This window comes from Arvicola amphibius, chromosome 9 (genome assembly GCF_903992535.2).
Source record: "Arvicola amphibius chromosome 9, mArvAmp1.2, whole genome shotgun sequence".
Classification (NCBI taxonomy): Eukaryota; Metazoa; Chordata; class Mammalia; order Rodentia; family Cricetidae; genus Arvicola; species Arvicola amphibius.
Genome location: NC_052055.2, coordinates 44,165,627 through 44,179,804, shown reverse-complemented (window position 1 = coordinate 44,179,804; position 14,178 = coordinate 44,165,627). Strand labels below are relative to the sequence as shown.

Here is a 14,178-nt window from a genome sequence, read left to right as displayed (position 1 = left end):
CTTCACAATGCTCCCCCAGCATCCCTCTGCTCTTAAGTTCTTTCTGACCCTTTCTTCTGAGATGTTCCCTGAGCCTTGCTGGGGGTGGGAGTGTTATAGATGTCCCATTTAGGGCTGAGCACTCAACAGCCCAGCTGTTTTGTGTTGTACTGTACATTGCGAATGGCTTTGTTACAGAACCCCTTCTGCTGCTTAATCTCAAACTCAATTGGCACTTGCTTGGAATGGCAGGAGCTTTAGAGATTCTGCCCATCTTCTGTGAGAGGGTTTTATTACATACATGTCATAGTGCTAGTCATCAGCTGTCTTGGAGATGCATACACCAACAGTAAAGAAAGGACATTGCATGGTTAGAAAACCATCCCCAGAAGCTGTAGGGCTGTTGAAAGAAAATCCCACACAGTCAAGGGCAGGTTATATCCCTACAAGTTGCTAGCCAACAAAACCCTTTAAATCCGAGAAATCAGAAAGGCAATTTCCACTAATGTTGGTTGCATGGCTAAATTAGGTGAAAACACATATATTGCAGGACATGGAGAAATTAGGCCAAAACTGAGGAGGAGCCCACACTGCAGAGGGAGAATTATTGCCAATAGTCCTGTTTGGCTATGGGTTTCATTACACGACCACACCAGGCAAGGGGTGTCCGCTGGTGCAATAATGGCAAACTGGTGTGAATGTAGATAACACTGTCTGATTGGATTTAAGGCTCCCCAGGAAGGAACCCATGTTTGGAACTATAAAACTGGCAAAAACTTGTGGCTGGAGGTCATAAGCTCTGGTGGGGAGAGTACTATTGTTTTGTTAAATGAACAGACATGCCCGTAAACACACTTGTCTTTCTAACCCACAGGTTACTGCTGCTCTTCTTTTTGCAGTCAGTGGTAGTTAATGAGACAAAACCAGCCAAACAGTTGTAAATAAATACCTATTCCTATGGCATTGCGCATCAATGCCCAACCCTAAGTGAAAAAAAAAGTAATCAGAGTTCTACGTGACCCCTTCCAAGGTTCAGGAAACACTATCCAAGAGGTGCAGAAATACGGGCCATAGAAAGAAGCAAAGCGTTATATAGTGTTCCCTTTCCTGTAGATGGAAACATTCTCTCCTGGAGGCAGAGGAGGATGGACGAGAATCAGAAAGTTCACCAAACTTTTAATTCAAGACTATCCACGCCAGGCGTGGTGGCACACGCTTTCAATCCCAGCACTTGAGAGGCAGAGGCAGGCAGATCTCTGTGAGTTCGAGGTCAGCCTGGTCTAGAAAGCGAGTTCCAGGACAGCCAGGGTTCGGTTACACAGAGAAACCCTGTCTTGAAAAATCAAAACCAAACCAAACCAAACCAACCAACCAACCAAACAAACAAAAAAAAGAATATCCACAAAGCCCCTTCCCAAAGTTACTAAAGCAGTTAGCAATTGTTGCGAGAGACAGATGGAACTGCCTTCAAGTCGTGCAGACAAGTCATTAACCCCATAGGGTAGGCTTTTCAATGTTGTAATTACTTCAGTCATCCTTAGCTCTGTAAATAATCCCAATACATTCACTGGTTCACCAAGCAAAATTTAAGAATTGATTTTGGTTTTGTCTACCATCAGTAAGTAGGCTTTGAGCTGAAGAAGCCCAGACAGTGCTCAAGCAGAAATCCACAACCTCTAGACATCAGCAGCGGAAACGGAAGCGGCCGGTGAAGCTCTACCCAGACAGGGACACTCCACAGACTAATCTTGCGTTCGGAGGCGGGGGACCGGGTGGAATAGCCTTGAGGCGAGCCCCAAGGTGGTGCCGGGGAGTAGCCTCAGCAGGTTCACACCCACTCCCCCTGGAGGGACTGCACTGACGCTACGAGCCGAGGGCGGAGCCTCGGCGCATTTGGGGCGGGGCCGCGCAGGCGCTATGGGGCGGAGCTAGGGTTGTGGGCGGGTCACGCAGGCGCCGTGGGACTTTCGGCGGGGAGGTGGTGAGTGCGCGCGGTCGTGTGTCGCGGGAACGCGCGTGGTGAGCAGCGCCGTTCTTTCTTCACGGCCGGGCTCGCTAGGTCTAGCCTCGACCCTTCTGGAAGCTGAGAGGGAAGCGTTGGGCCTAACACCCCGCTGAGGGCGCGGGAAGGGCTGCGCGCGGGTGGCTAGTGGATGATCCGAGCTGTAGGTGTGTTTGGTCGCCAGGCGGAGCCCTGCTGACCCGGAAGACTGAGCGGGAGGTGGAGGCTCTGGCCGAGTCCCGCTATCCTGGGACTGTCCCCTGACTGTCACCTGCTGCGAGGGCAACGTGCCCAGCAGCGGGCCTGCGACGTGCGAGTTGAGATACCAAGCAGAGCTAGCTAGGTTCGCGCACACCCAAAATAGGCTTTTCATTTTTAGACATCATTTGGAACCCCTGCCAGTTTCCAAGGCTTGTGCCTTCTGGCTCCAAATCTGCAGGACCTGGAGGGTTAGAGGAGGGCACAGATGGGGCCGGGGGGGTGCTGATGGGTTGTGTGGGAACTTTGAAAGGCGAGATAGGAATTCCGATACAGCGCTGTTAAATCTGTGAACTGCGTTTTCTTGAACTCATCAGACAACTCTGTTTGCCGGTGGACCACTTAACCAGCAATCTACAGGGATTAGCAATCTCCAAGACCTTAGCTACACCTGAGTATAGGAGTGCCATCCAAATGGCAAGTGAAGATTCTTGCATCCAGTGAAGGGAAGGCGCAGGAGGCACATGAATCTGTCCTTAAATAGTATCTGAGAGGCCAATAAATCTCACACCTAAGCACAAGTAATGCTAGAGAAATTTGAAGCCAGTACAGAAGAACAACCAGGAAAGCCAAACCTCTCATTAGATTGATTCAGCATCAAACAGCACAAGGCCTGACATACATGCCCACTCTGGGTCTTAAATACTGTTTTTACCTGTACCGTTTTATAGACAAATCAGGCTTATAACCCAGACTGAGACACAAGAAAGAGCAAGGAGACAGCCTTGCTGCCAAGGAACAAGATACTCAATAAGTGCAGAACCAGACATGGCTCGGATGTTGTTACAGCTATCAGATGGGAGGTTTAAAACATTAATGTGGTTAACACATTAAACATGCCAGTGGAAAAGACACATAACATGCATACACAGATGGGGATTTCTGCAGAGGAGGAATTGGTAGTGGGAAAAAGAACAGTAGACAGGAAGAGAAGAAGAATAACTTAAGGGGCCTGTTGACGTGAATAAAGCCAGTGAACTTGAAGGAAGTCTATAGAAATTATCCAGATTGGGGCTGGTGAGATGGCTCGGCAGGTGCCTTGCTTCCAAGCCTGACCTGAAACTGATCTCCAGATCCCACATGGTGAAAGGTGAGAACTGACTCCACATTGGTCCTGTGGCCCATGGTGTTGGCGACTCCTGGTTGTCAAACTGACTGTGCCTGTATCTGGAATGAACTACAATCCAGAAATGGAGGGCACGCTTGTGATCCAGATCTTGAGGCAAGAAGACTACGGGCCTTTGGTCCAGATCTTGAGGCCGGAAGGCACACCTTTAATCTGGGCCACACCCTCTGTTGGGGAGCCAATGTAAGGACAGTGGACAAAGGAAGGGTTCATTCGTTCTTCACCTGCCTGCCCTCGCCTTGTCAGCACATCCATTCCTTCACTGGATTGGATTTATGATTCTAGAACATACAGAAGACCAACTGAGACACCCAGCCTCATGGGGCTGAGCAACTGCTAGATTCTTGAACTTTCCATTCACAGCTAGCCCATTGTTGGACTACAGCCTGTAAGACAGCCCAATAAATTGCTACACACACACACACACACACACACACACACACACAGAGAGAGAGAGAGAGAGAGAGAGAGAGAGAGAGAGAGAGAGAGAGAGACATCCCATGTTTTGTGACTCTAGAGAACCCTGACTAATACACACATGCATACCTATACAAAATCAGTCAAGCAACAAAAATAATATTAAAAATTATGGCTGGTAAGATGGTTCAGAGGTTAAAGTCATTTGCTGCCAAGGCTGATGACCCTATATCAATCCCCAGGACCTATACTGTAGAAGGAGAGAATTTCTGCAAGTTGTCCTCTGAACTCGTCATGAATTCCACGGATGCACAATCTTCTCCCCAAATAAATGAACGTAAATACAAAGTAAATTATCTAGTTGAAGCATGTAGGAATGAGAACCAAATTCTCTGATTTCACCTTGTTTTGTAGCCCAGGCTAGCCACAGTTCATCTTACACATTTGGCAATCCTGGGTGGCATTGAGTAGACGTTACTTGCTCTGAGTTTGAGCTTATTTGTCAAGGAGGCTTGCATCTTGTGGATGAGAATATGCACAGCGGGCAGAGTGGATTTGAAGGGTGCTGGTTCTCGGTTCCCATGGTGATGCCCCTACCTCTTGGTCTTACAGAAGATGGCGTCTGAGGCAGAGCCCCGCCCCCTGGGTATGTTTGAGTGCCAGCTCTGTGCCTTGACAGCTCCTTACAGCTACGTGGGGCAGAAGCCCCCAGACACCCAGGCTGTTGTGTGAGTATGCGCCCTGGGCCAGTGCTCCAGAAGCTCTGTCCAGCATTGCTCGGAGGGTGCTGTGTGGAGAGTGTACCTGGCTTGGGTGTTGTACTGTAGATCAGTCCTTGCCCTTGTTCTGGATGCTCCAGGCATAGCCGGGGGAAGCCACAGGCAAGGCTGGAAAGCTTAAAAAAAAAAAAAAACTCTGCCAGGATTCCCTGCCCTCTCTGTAGGTGCAGCTGACAATTAGGCACTTGCTCTATGAGATGGAAGCCTTGTGGCCCAGGCCAAACAGCAATGGAGGAGCATTGTGGCTTTTTCATGTGTGGCACAATCTGTCCCACTGTCCTGTCCCTGCTGGTGGTATTCTGGGCTGGGTGGGTACCTAGTGCTTCCTAAGGACCAGCTTCCTGAAGGTCTGCTTCATGCAGGTTGGGAGTAGAGATAGTTCCAAGCTTGTTTGTTCGATTGTGGCTTGTCCTTCATCCAACACATCATATGAAAAAGCCGGCTCATTCTGGACTCGTGACAAAGCAACAGGGGACCAGGCTCAATTCCCTTGTGTCCCTGGAGGATCATGCCACTCAGTTGCTCTCATGCTGATGTTTGTGGGATGGAGTAGAGCGTGCCCGTATTGACATCATGAGCCCACTTAGTGAATCCTACTTGCTCTGTCATGCACTGGGAGGCTTCCACTGCACCTTGTGGAGCTGGGGCTAGGTCACGTTTCAGTTCCCACCTGCCCCCCAGCTGCCAGCCTTTCTGCCACTACCCTCAGGTTGACTAGTTCCTGCCTGCAGAGGCTCCTGGTGCTGCTGTGCAGCCCTGCCATGGCTCACAGGGGAGTGTCCCTTCTCCCTGCAGCCTCCTGGAGGAAAGCTACATCATGAAGGATCCCTTCTCCTCAGACAAGGCAAGGTTTCTGGTCCTCGGCTCGCGGTGCAGTGTGTGCGGCAGGCTGGTGTGTGTGGGCCCGGTAGGTATACCTGGGACTTCCTGTTTTTGCCCCACAGATCTGGGGACCTCCTGATCACCAGGTGGAGAGAGGGTGAGTGTTCTTAGATGACAGCTAGCCTAGCCTTGGGGACACAAGGGTAAGGGGAAAGGGCCAGTGAGGGCAGGTAGAGTGTCTCAGCCTGAGGTTGGGCCTTGCAGTCGTCATAGGGTCTGAGAACCCCTTGGCACCTGCTGCAGGTTCAGTGCACACAAGGGGCCTTGTCACAGGTCATACCTGACAACTGTCCCCTCTCTAGGCTGTCTGGTTAATGTAGGGGATGGTGGCAGGAGCCTCAGGTCCCATGACTTGGCGGGAAGACTATGGAGGGAGTGTTTGAGGTCAACAGACTGGAAAAGTGGGCTGGGAGCCAGCCTCTGAGGAGCCTCAAGTGCTCACTCCTTGGATTTGGGCTGTATTTTGGAAGCAGAAGTGGGAGTTGCCCCTAACAATGTCAGGCATCTTTCCCTTTCTTGGATTAAACAATACATTGTTAGTAAGATGATCTGCATTGCAATGGATTGTTCCTCAGAACTTCAAACAGGGTGGCCACTCTGCCAGCCCTTGGTGAATCTCTTTGTTGCTCAGGTGGCTGCCTCTCCCTCTGTCTTCTGCCGTGTGGGGGAGTGGGGTTTGCCTGGGAGCGGCAGTGCTGTGTTGCCCCCACCCTCCATGTTCTAGCCCTGTTCCCTCTCACAGGACTGCAGCCTGTTCTACTCCAAGAGGGTCTGCCTCCCCTGCGTTCAGGAGAATATCAGTGCCTTCCCTCAGGAAATCCGGCAGGATGTGGAGAAGAGAAAAGGTGCCTCCAAGAAGCCTTCCAGCCATCCCTGACCAGCATGCGCACGACCTCCTCCAGTGCAGCTGTGCAGCATGGGGCTGGCTCGGCCAGGGTTCCGACTGGGAGCTGCATATCTGGCCTTCTCTGAACTGTGGAGTACCTGGAGCCCTGGGAACTGAGGAGGTGGCCAAGACCGAGGACAGACAGCGGGAGTGGATCCAGCTGCAGCTCCAGGACTGGCCTCTAGTGAAGGCCAGGAGTGAGGGAAAGGGAGCCTCCTTCGGTGGACAGCTGGTAGACACCGCCGGTAGAGGTACCTGTGGGAGACACCCGGCTTCTCTCAGGACTTCCAAGTAACATGATGGCATCTGTCTGTAGGGAAATCAGCCTCCAAGGGTATTCAAGGGTTACGTCACATCCTGTGTCACATGTCTGGGAAATGATTTAAACCTTGACCCTGTATCATGTTTATAATTAAAGACCTGAAGAATAAGCTAATGGTTTAAGTAACCTTTTCCCTGACCTACTTGGACACCCAGTGCATCCCATGGGGGCCAATCTGTGGGGCTCGGTCTGTGCAAACCAGTCATGTCCCAGCATCATTCAAAACGAACCAACTAAGTTTTAAAAATAGTTTATTTTTTTTAAAACCATTAAGGCAAAACTGTACCCTGAAATTAACTCTTTACATTCATCAGTCTTACAGTAGGACATTCCAAACATACAGGTTCCCATAAATTCAGGATATAAATCAATGCATACAGTCAGTTCAATCTCCTATGGAGAAAACGAAGAAGACTCAATACTTTTTTTTTAATTAAGGTTAAGTTACAGCCATTTTCTAATTGCCTGGAACCAGTCAGTTCACGTGACTAAAAATTCTGTTTGTGCTTCTGTGTTCACCCTGGATTCCTGATGTCCTGGGTAGCCCTGTATCCACGAAGAGCTGGGAGGTGGGAGAGGATGCCGGCACTGTTCAGGACCGTTCTTACCACAGAAGTGAAGAAGGGCTGCAGGCCCCCAGCTCTGAGAGAATGGCACATGGACAGTAGTGAGCAGGTGGCAGAAAGCTGGGCTCAGACCTCGCTTTGGAAATGACCATGTCCTTGTGTGTGTCTGTGTCAGACTCCTCCCCTTGGGCTCTAGTGGGATGGCACTGTGGGTCTTGGAGGGTGTTACGAAGACACACTAAGGAGCAATGTGGCCAGGAGACCGGAAATGACATGGAGACATAGTGGAACAACTCAGATCACCACAGTTCTTTGGTAATTTACAGGTAACAATTCCCTGAATAGCGGGCAGCTTTTAACCCTACAAGCCTACTCAGTAGTAGCCTTGATAGCAACACCGGTGTAAGGTTGGTGACTTCCAGTCAGGGTTCAGGAAGGCCTGGCTGGCAGAGATGGATACAAACAGATTGGCTTGCACTTGTTGCGAGGGGGAAGAAAAAGAAAAAGAAAAAAAAAAACTGACTAAAGGAACAGATTCCCACACTGGAAAGAGAGAGTGCACAGCTCGGGTGTGGGGCATGCGCTCACAGGCAGTGGTGCTGTTGTGTATTTGGGCTTCCTGTGTCCAGCAGGTTCAAGGGCCAGGCTTTGAACCCCGACTTAGAAGATTCCAGGTGTTGGCAATTAGACACACAATCACAAGCTAGTCAACTGTTTGTATCAGCGTTTAAAAAACAAAAAAACAGAAATCACAGTATTTAAGATATAGCTATAAAGATAATTCTTTTTCATTCAGTGCAGAAAACATAGTGACACTTGACATGGATAATACTGACATCTTCCTAGAAAGGTGCCAAGTGGCAATCATCTGTTGTGAGGTACACTTGGTTTCAGGCCTGACAAAAGAGCTGGCTGTGCCTTTTTTTTTTTTTAAGTGAGATTTCCCCCAGTGACTTTACCAGGAAAGGGTCAGCCACTCGCGGGTCTTCAGGGCCTGAATCCAGACTCTACATGACTTGATACACACTGAGTCCCAGGGGTTTGGGAAAGATGCCCACGTGCCCCCTGCAGGCTAGGGAGCCCAGCTACCCATCTGCCTCTGCTCTGGCCTCACTGCTGTAGGGGTGACCTGTGCCCCAGGGGTGAAGCATGTTTCACTGAGTAAAGAATTTGCAGCTGGTCAAGGGGGAAAGAGATGTGAAGAGGAGACCATTATCTCCTCTCTTCACAGATCATTCCAGAGTTTCTATATTTGACCTCAACTGGCAAACTTTTAAATAAAAAGAAAATGAAACTGAGCCTGGTTGCTGTCTCTTACATACAACTTGATGTTTCTCATTTTCTTTTGCCAACAATGGCTCCTGGCAGCCACTGAGGTGTCAAGCGCTGTCAGCTGCATGGCCAAGACACGACACTGACCATGGATGCAGTTTGGTCAGTTCCAATTGGCACAGGACTCCCCAAAAGGTGCACCTCACTATGCAACCATTCCCCCTGACAAAAGGAGTTCTCTTGGGGAGCAAAGCAAAACACTCTATTTCTCATGTCTCTGAGATTCTGAGACATGGGTGCGACAGCTGTTGGCTGGGGTCTGATGAGCCTGAAGCCCACTCCACTGAGGAAAAACCAGAGATGCCAATACATTCCTCAGAGGTGGCTCAGTGAGGAACACGATCTACTCATTTATACCCAAACCTGTCTTGATGCAGATCTTAGTGTGTGCTGTGTTTTCAGAGAAAGACAAAGGCCGTCTCTGTTCTGAGTCAGGCTGTTGCTCTGATATTCTTAACATATTCTGTTCATGGGTGTCAGCCATACAAATGGGACTGGGGACAGAGTGGGCCACCAGGAAACCAGGCTGGCCCTCTAGCCATCAGGCTTGTGGTTTCTACTTGAAGATCAGTTTAGGCTCCTGTTCTCACCCCTCCAGAGGCTGTGAGGGGGGACACTGGGACCTACTCTGCATGCTGGGTGAGCAGCTGTAGGTAGGTGCTGCATTTTTCTAGTGGGAATCTTCATCTCGAAAGCCCACAAAGGTTAAAGAGAGATTCCGCGAAGGTGGTGGGCTTTCTGGCTCTAGGAGGCCCTGGGCCAAAGGCTAGTCAATCTCAGGGGACACCAGAAAACCTTTAAGCTGAACTTCAGCAAGAAATTTTCAAAATACATGGCCATTGAAGCAGGGTAAAAATCCCTTTCCACCATGCGTCAGGCTGCTGAGTGTCCAGCATAGCCCATGTCATGGTGTGTTGATAAAGGCTCAAGGCAAGATATGTTTGGAATCAGACAGAAACAAACTGAATGTAGAGCAGCCCAGGGGCCATGCTTGCTGAAGGTCTGCTTCAAGAATCTCTCCTGGGGAAGGGCCTATAAGACGATTGGAAAGAGGTGGGGTGGAGAGAGAGGCTAGCGGTGTGGAGGGAGGGGCTAGCGGAGTGGAGCAGACCGGGTCATAGAGGAAGTCAGGTAGACCTCAGTTCAGTAGATAACAGCCATTTTTGCAAAAGTGCATCTTTGAAGCTCCCTTTAACAGCAAATGTTCCTGGACACAGGATTTGAGGAGGAGGGACTTGGTCTCTACTGGTCTTCAAGGAGTCTGGCACCAGGAGAATTTTGCCATCAGTGCTGGGAAGTGGCTCCACACCCCTGCTCTAGAGCTCCAGGAACCAAGGTGGCATCTCTTACTGGGCTACTGGTTGATGCCACTGACCCCTTGTAGATGACAGTTGTCCACATTATCGTTCCTACATGTGCTACAGTGTTTGGCCTGGCAAGGCTTGGGTGACTGTCACCTTGCTAAATCTGACTAGGGGACCTGAAAGATCCTATCACTATGTGGCCACATCGTGAATGTCCTTCCTGTTAATGAAAGTGCACAAAGTCATGATTTTCAAACCAAGGCCAGTGTGGTCCCTGCTGGTTCCACTGGGGATAACTCACTGGCAGTCACAAGAGGCTCTGAGAACACCACATCTTCATGAACACCACTGAGCATCAGCTCTGACGCAAGCTGACACAGAGCTATCAGCCAGCTGTGTAGTCCATGCTGAAAGCATATGGCAAGGGGCTACTTTTATAAGTTTTATGGAAGTTAAAATAGAGTGCATGGCTGCTCCAAAAATCCATGACTCAAAACTCTCTTTCCAAGGTCACCTACCCCGGAGTGGCATTTGTCTAAGGCCCATCAGAACAAAAGTCTACCCTGGTTGGGGACAGGTGCACTGAAGAGACTTGGAACTGGGATCCAACCTTTGACCCTTTAAACCTAGGACCAGCTCTAGCCTGCAGGAAGGACCGAAGACTGGGTATGCCATGTGCCACAGAGGCCAGCTCCTTCCCGAATGAGCTCAACCCTCCCTGGGATCATCTATGAAACTGATTTGCTCTGCCACTGATTTCCTGAGAGCCTGGGCAGACTGCCTGTGGCAAGTGCTGCCCAGCAGAGCCTTTGTCTGGCAGGAAGGGAGGAGGGCAGAGCGGGAAAGTGAGAATGAGGAAGGAAGAGAGGAAAGAAGACATGGAGGAAGGAGAGAAAGAGGGGGGAAGTTATGGGATATTTGTACATGGTATGACGATGTAGTGCTGTGATCGGTGTAATAAAAAGCTGAACAGCCAATGGCTAGGCAGGAGAGGTATAGGCTGGATTTCCAGGGAGAGAAAGAAGGGGGGGGGAATCACAGCACCCTAGAGACTCCAGGAGACATGAAGAGGAAACAGGAGGTCCAAGATGGAAGAGAGGTAATGCCACGTGATAGAACATAGATTAACATAAATGGGTTAATTTAAGTTATAAGAGCTAGTTAGGAACAAACCTAAGCTATGGGCCAAGCTTTCATAATTAATCAGAAGTTTCTGTGTCATTATTTGGGAAGCTGGCTGGTGGGACAGAAAAAGACTCATTCTATTTGTTTTTGTTTTTTGAGACAGTGTTTCTTTGTGTAGCCTTGACTGTCCTAGAACTAACTCTGTAGACCAGGCTGGCCCTACTAGGCTGGACCCAAAACCCACAGAGGTCCACCTGCCTGTGCCTCCTGAGTGCGGGGATGAAAGATGTGCACAACCACCACTCAGCCATAAAGTGTGCAAATCTTAAACCATGTCTTGATCCTAATTTTCCCTTTTCCTACTTGAAATGTCACGGCCATATTATCCATTCTACTGTCTTCATAATGCTGATCTTGAATACTTTATCTGCATCAATTTTTTTTAAAAAAGAAAAACAGGGTCTCATGCAGCATAGACTGGAATCAAACTTAAGTGTATATATGAAGGTGACCTTAAACATTTGCTGAGGTTACAGGTGGTACAGGCACGTACAACCATGCCCAGCAGAAAGCAGCACTAGGGGTCAGCAAGCTCTCTGCCAACTGAGCTACATCCCCAACTCCTTGGCAGTATCCATCTTGATCATTCTTTAATAACAAATAATGTGACTTCAAAAGAGTCAAAATTTTCTGAAGATCGGAAGGGACACAAAAGATACACCCTGATCGGAAATATGCAGCCACCCTCTTGGAGGGCAGGCGCTGGCAGGTCTGTAAGGTCTGCGAATTCTCTGTGCCAACTGTTTCTCCTGAAGGTAGTCAGCACTACTTGCCCAATGGGACGGAAGAAAAGGGACTTTATCATCTAATTCTCTGAAACAAAACAAAACAAAACAACAAAAACCCAATCAAGTGTTGTGAGATCTTCTATTGGGTACAGATAGTAGAAGGGGAAGGACACCACACCCCTGCCTCTTGTTCTCCAGGGTCACCAGATCCTCCTAGCCTGGGTAGTAAAGTCACCTTTGCCTTCTCCACTCCAGGGAGTATCTCCCCACCAAGATTTAAAAACCAAAAGAGCCATAAAGTGTCATATTAAAGGAGCTGCCAGAGGGGGCCTAGAGGAGCGTTTACAGATCTTCCGTGACTCCATCTCCGGAATTGCTGTCATGCCCACAAGCTATGGGGTTAGCATGGACAGGATTGCAGAACTTGTTGCTCCGGGCTCATCCTGTCTTTGTGTATCAGACATTAGCTCAAGTAGGCCTCTTGAGACTTCTTGAGATTGTAGCTTTCTGGGAACTTCTACACAAACCTGGAAATTTTTTTTTTTTTTTGGTTGGGTTTTTTTCCCCCACATATTAGTTACACCCTCCAAAACAGTGAGTCAACAAAGGAAATGATGGGGCTGCATATTCTAGCCATTCTCGAATGTTCTCAGAAGCCAGCTCTCTTTCTTAGAGCTAGGAAACGGAAGTGACGTCTTCCCAATAAACATTTCGCCAGGTCTAAATGGCTAACCCTGGGCCGTGTGGTGACTTGTGGATTTTAAAGGTTAAAAAGTGCAGATTAGTTTTCGGGATTTCCTAGGGTACACACAGCCAGAAGGTCGGTGAGCAGAGATGAGAACACTCAGATTTTGAAGTTACACATTAATTATAGGGGCAAATTATAAACGCGATGTAGAGAAACGTGCATTGATTAGCGCGGGACCAGTTAAGATCAGCCCGGGGACTGCCATTCTCTGATTGAATCCTATTAGCCTCCGCTCAACAGCCTTTGAGTAACAGGTGTTCTTAGAAGTGCCAATTCAGAAAGGAAAGACGTGGGAAGAGCCTGCATTACCTAGGCTCAGCCCCCTTCATCTCCAAGGGTAGGAGGGTGGTCGCCTGTGCAAATCCCTGCTCTCCTGTGTGGGGCTGCAGACCTCAGAGGTCCCTGGACGGTGGCAATGGCTGCCGACTCAGGAGAAATCAGTACATGTCCCTGTAGATCTCCTGCAGTAGCGGGTGCAGTGCTGCGTCGGACTCGGTCTTCTTGATGACCTGCACGAGCTGCGCATGCTCCGTGACCAGCTGCCGAAGGTCCACCATTTTTTGAAGAAGTTTCGGGAAGAGAAAGGTATCGTCGGGATGGTTGCTCTGCAGGTGGAGCTTGAGCACATGCACGATACCCTCCTGCATCTTCTCAATGTATCCTATGTTTAGAAGGCCAGGCCGATCTACGCTCGAAAGAAGAGAGAGACGTCTGTGTGACCATCCGAGAGCCATTGGTCAGTGGAGGGAGGAGTCAAGTGTCACTGCTTAACGTGGCCCCGTGGAGAAGGCGCCGAGTGACCAGAGGCCAGACAGACTTTTCCACAGTCGCTGGCTCTGATGGGGACAGACATGACTGATGCTCCTAGCTCTTTACAGGGCCAGTACATGGTGCCACCTCCATCCCCTGTATAGTGCAGCCCCCATTTCTGGATTTGCCTGGCCTGACTGGCCCCAAACCACGCCATCTTTGCGTAATGTAGGAAATGAAGTAATTCTTCCCGGGGGAAAGCTGTGAATTCTGCTGCCTGACAGTGCCGAAGGAGTGAGGCTGATCGGGCTCTGCCTTAAAAGCAACGTTATCAATACCTCCGGTGAGGCCCAGGTGGAGGGCAGACTGCGAAGTGATGGGGGCTGGGGAGGATCATGGCTGGGCAGAACGCCAAGGAGCCCCTGGCATTGGGAGAACACAACAGGAAGTGCCACTCCTCTCATCTGGTGGCCTTCCTGGGACAGTTTCAGGTCCTAGCCCATCCAGACAGCTGTGCCTTTTAAACCTCATCCACACATGACCAGGCCTTAAAAGCTGCTAATGATGGAGTGTTTATTATTTTTTTGCATATGTACATGTATAGGGATAAAAGACATTTTATTTACAGTACTGGAGTATTTATTTCATAATTCATGTTTGCCATTGGGAGCGGGTTTTCTCTTTCTACCTTTATGCTGTTCCAGAGAACAAACTGAGCCGTCAGGCTCGCTCAGCAAGGGCTTTACCACGGGCCCAGCTCACTGGCCCTTATTTATGTTTGGAACATCTTACTGATAACATATGCTCATTTTATCTATTTTGTTTCCTGTTTCCAGAGGGTAGTGACATCTCTAAATCATATTATCAATTATTATGTCATTTGTATCAGCCTTTCCTTTACAGAAAGTTCAGAA

At 49.2% G+C, this 14,178-nt stretch overlaps 2 protein-coding genes across 5 annotated transcripts in view; one reads left to right on the top strand and one right to left on the bottom strand.

The window, feature by feature from the left end:
• The first annotated feature begins 1,929 nt into the window (after nt 1-1,929).
• Cdpf1 (cysteine rich DPF motif domain containing 1) lies at nt 1,930-6,555 on the top strand. 2 transcript variants are annotated; one of them, XM_038342486.2, is made up of 4 exons: nt 1,930-1,998; nt 4,395-4,510; nt 5,357-5,468; nt 6,186-6,555. In XM_038342486.2, exons 2-4 carry the CDS (start codon nt 4,398-4,400, stop codon nt 6,318-6,320), a joined length of 360 nt encoding a protein of 119 aa, XP_038198414.1. In that variant the 5' UTR covers nt 1,930-1,998; nt 4,395-4,397; the 3' UTR covers nt 6,321-6,555. The 2 variants fall into 2 exon arrangements, with proteins under 2 accessions (XP_038198414.1, XP_038198413.1); XM_038342485.2 differs by having other exon boundaries at nt 1,933-1,960.
• A 5,336-nt stretch (nt 6,556-11,891) lies between these two features.
• The window catches only part of Ppara (peroxisome proliferator activated receptor alpha), a 62,132-nt gene continuing 59,845 nt past the window's right edge, over nt 11,892-14,178 (bottom strand). For all 3 annotated transcript variants that reach the window (XM_038342489.1, XM_038342488.1, XM_038342487.1), the window contains one exon: nt 11,892-13,199. In XM_038342489.1, the coding sequence (XP_038198417.1) occupies nt 12,952-13,199 (248 nt within the window). In that variant the 3' untranslated portion in view covers nt 11,892-12,951. The remainder of the gene's footprint in view (nt 13,200-14,178) is intronic.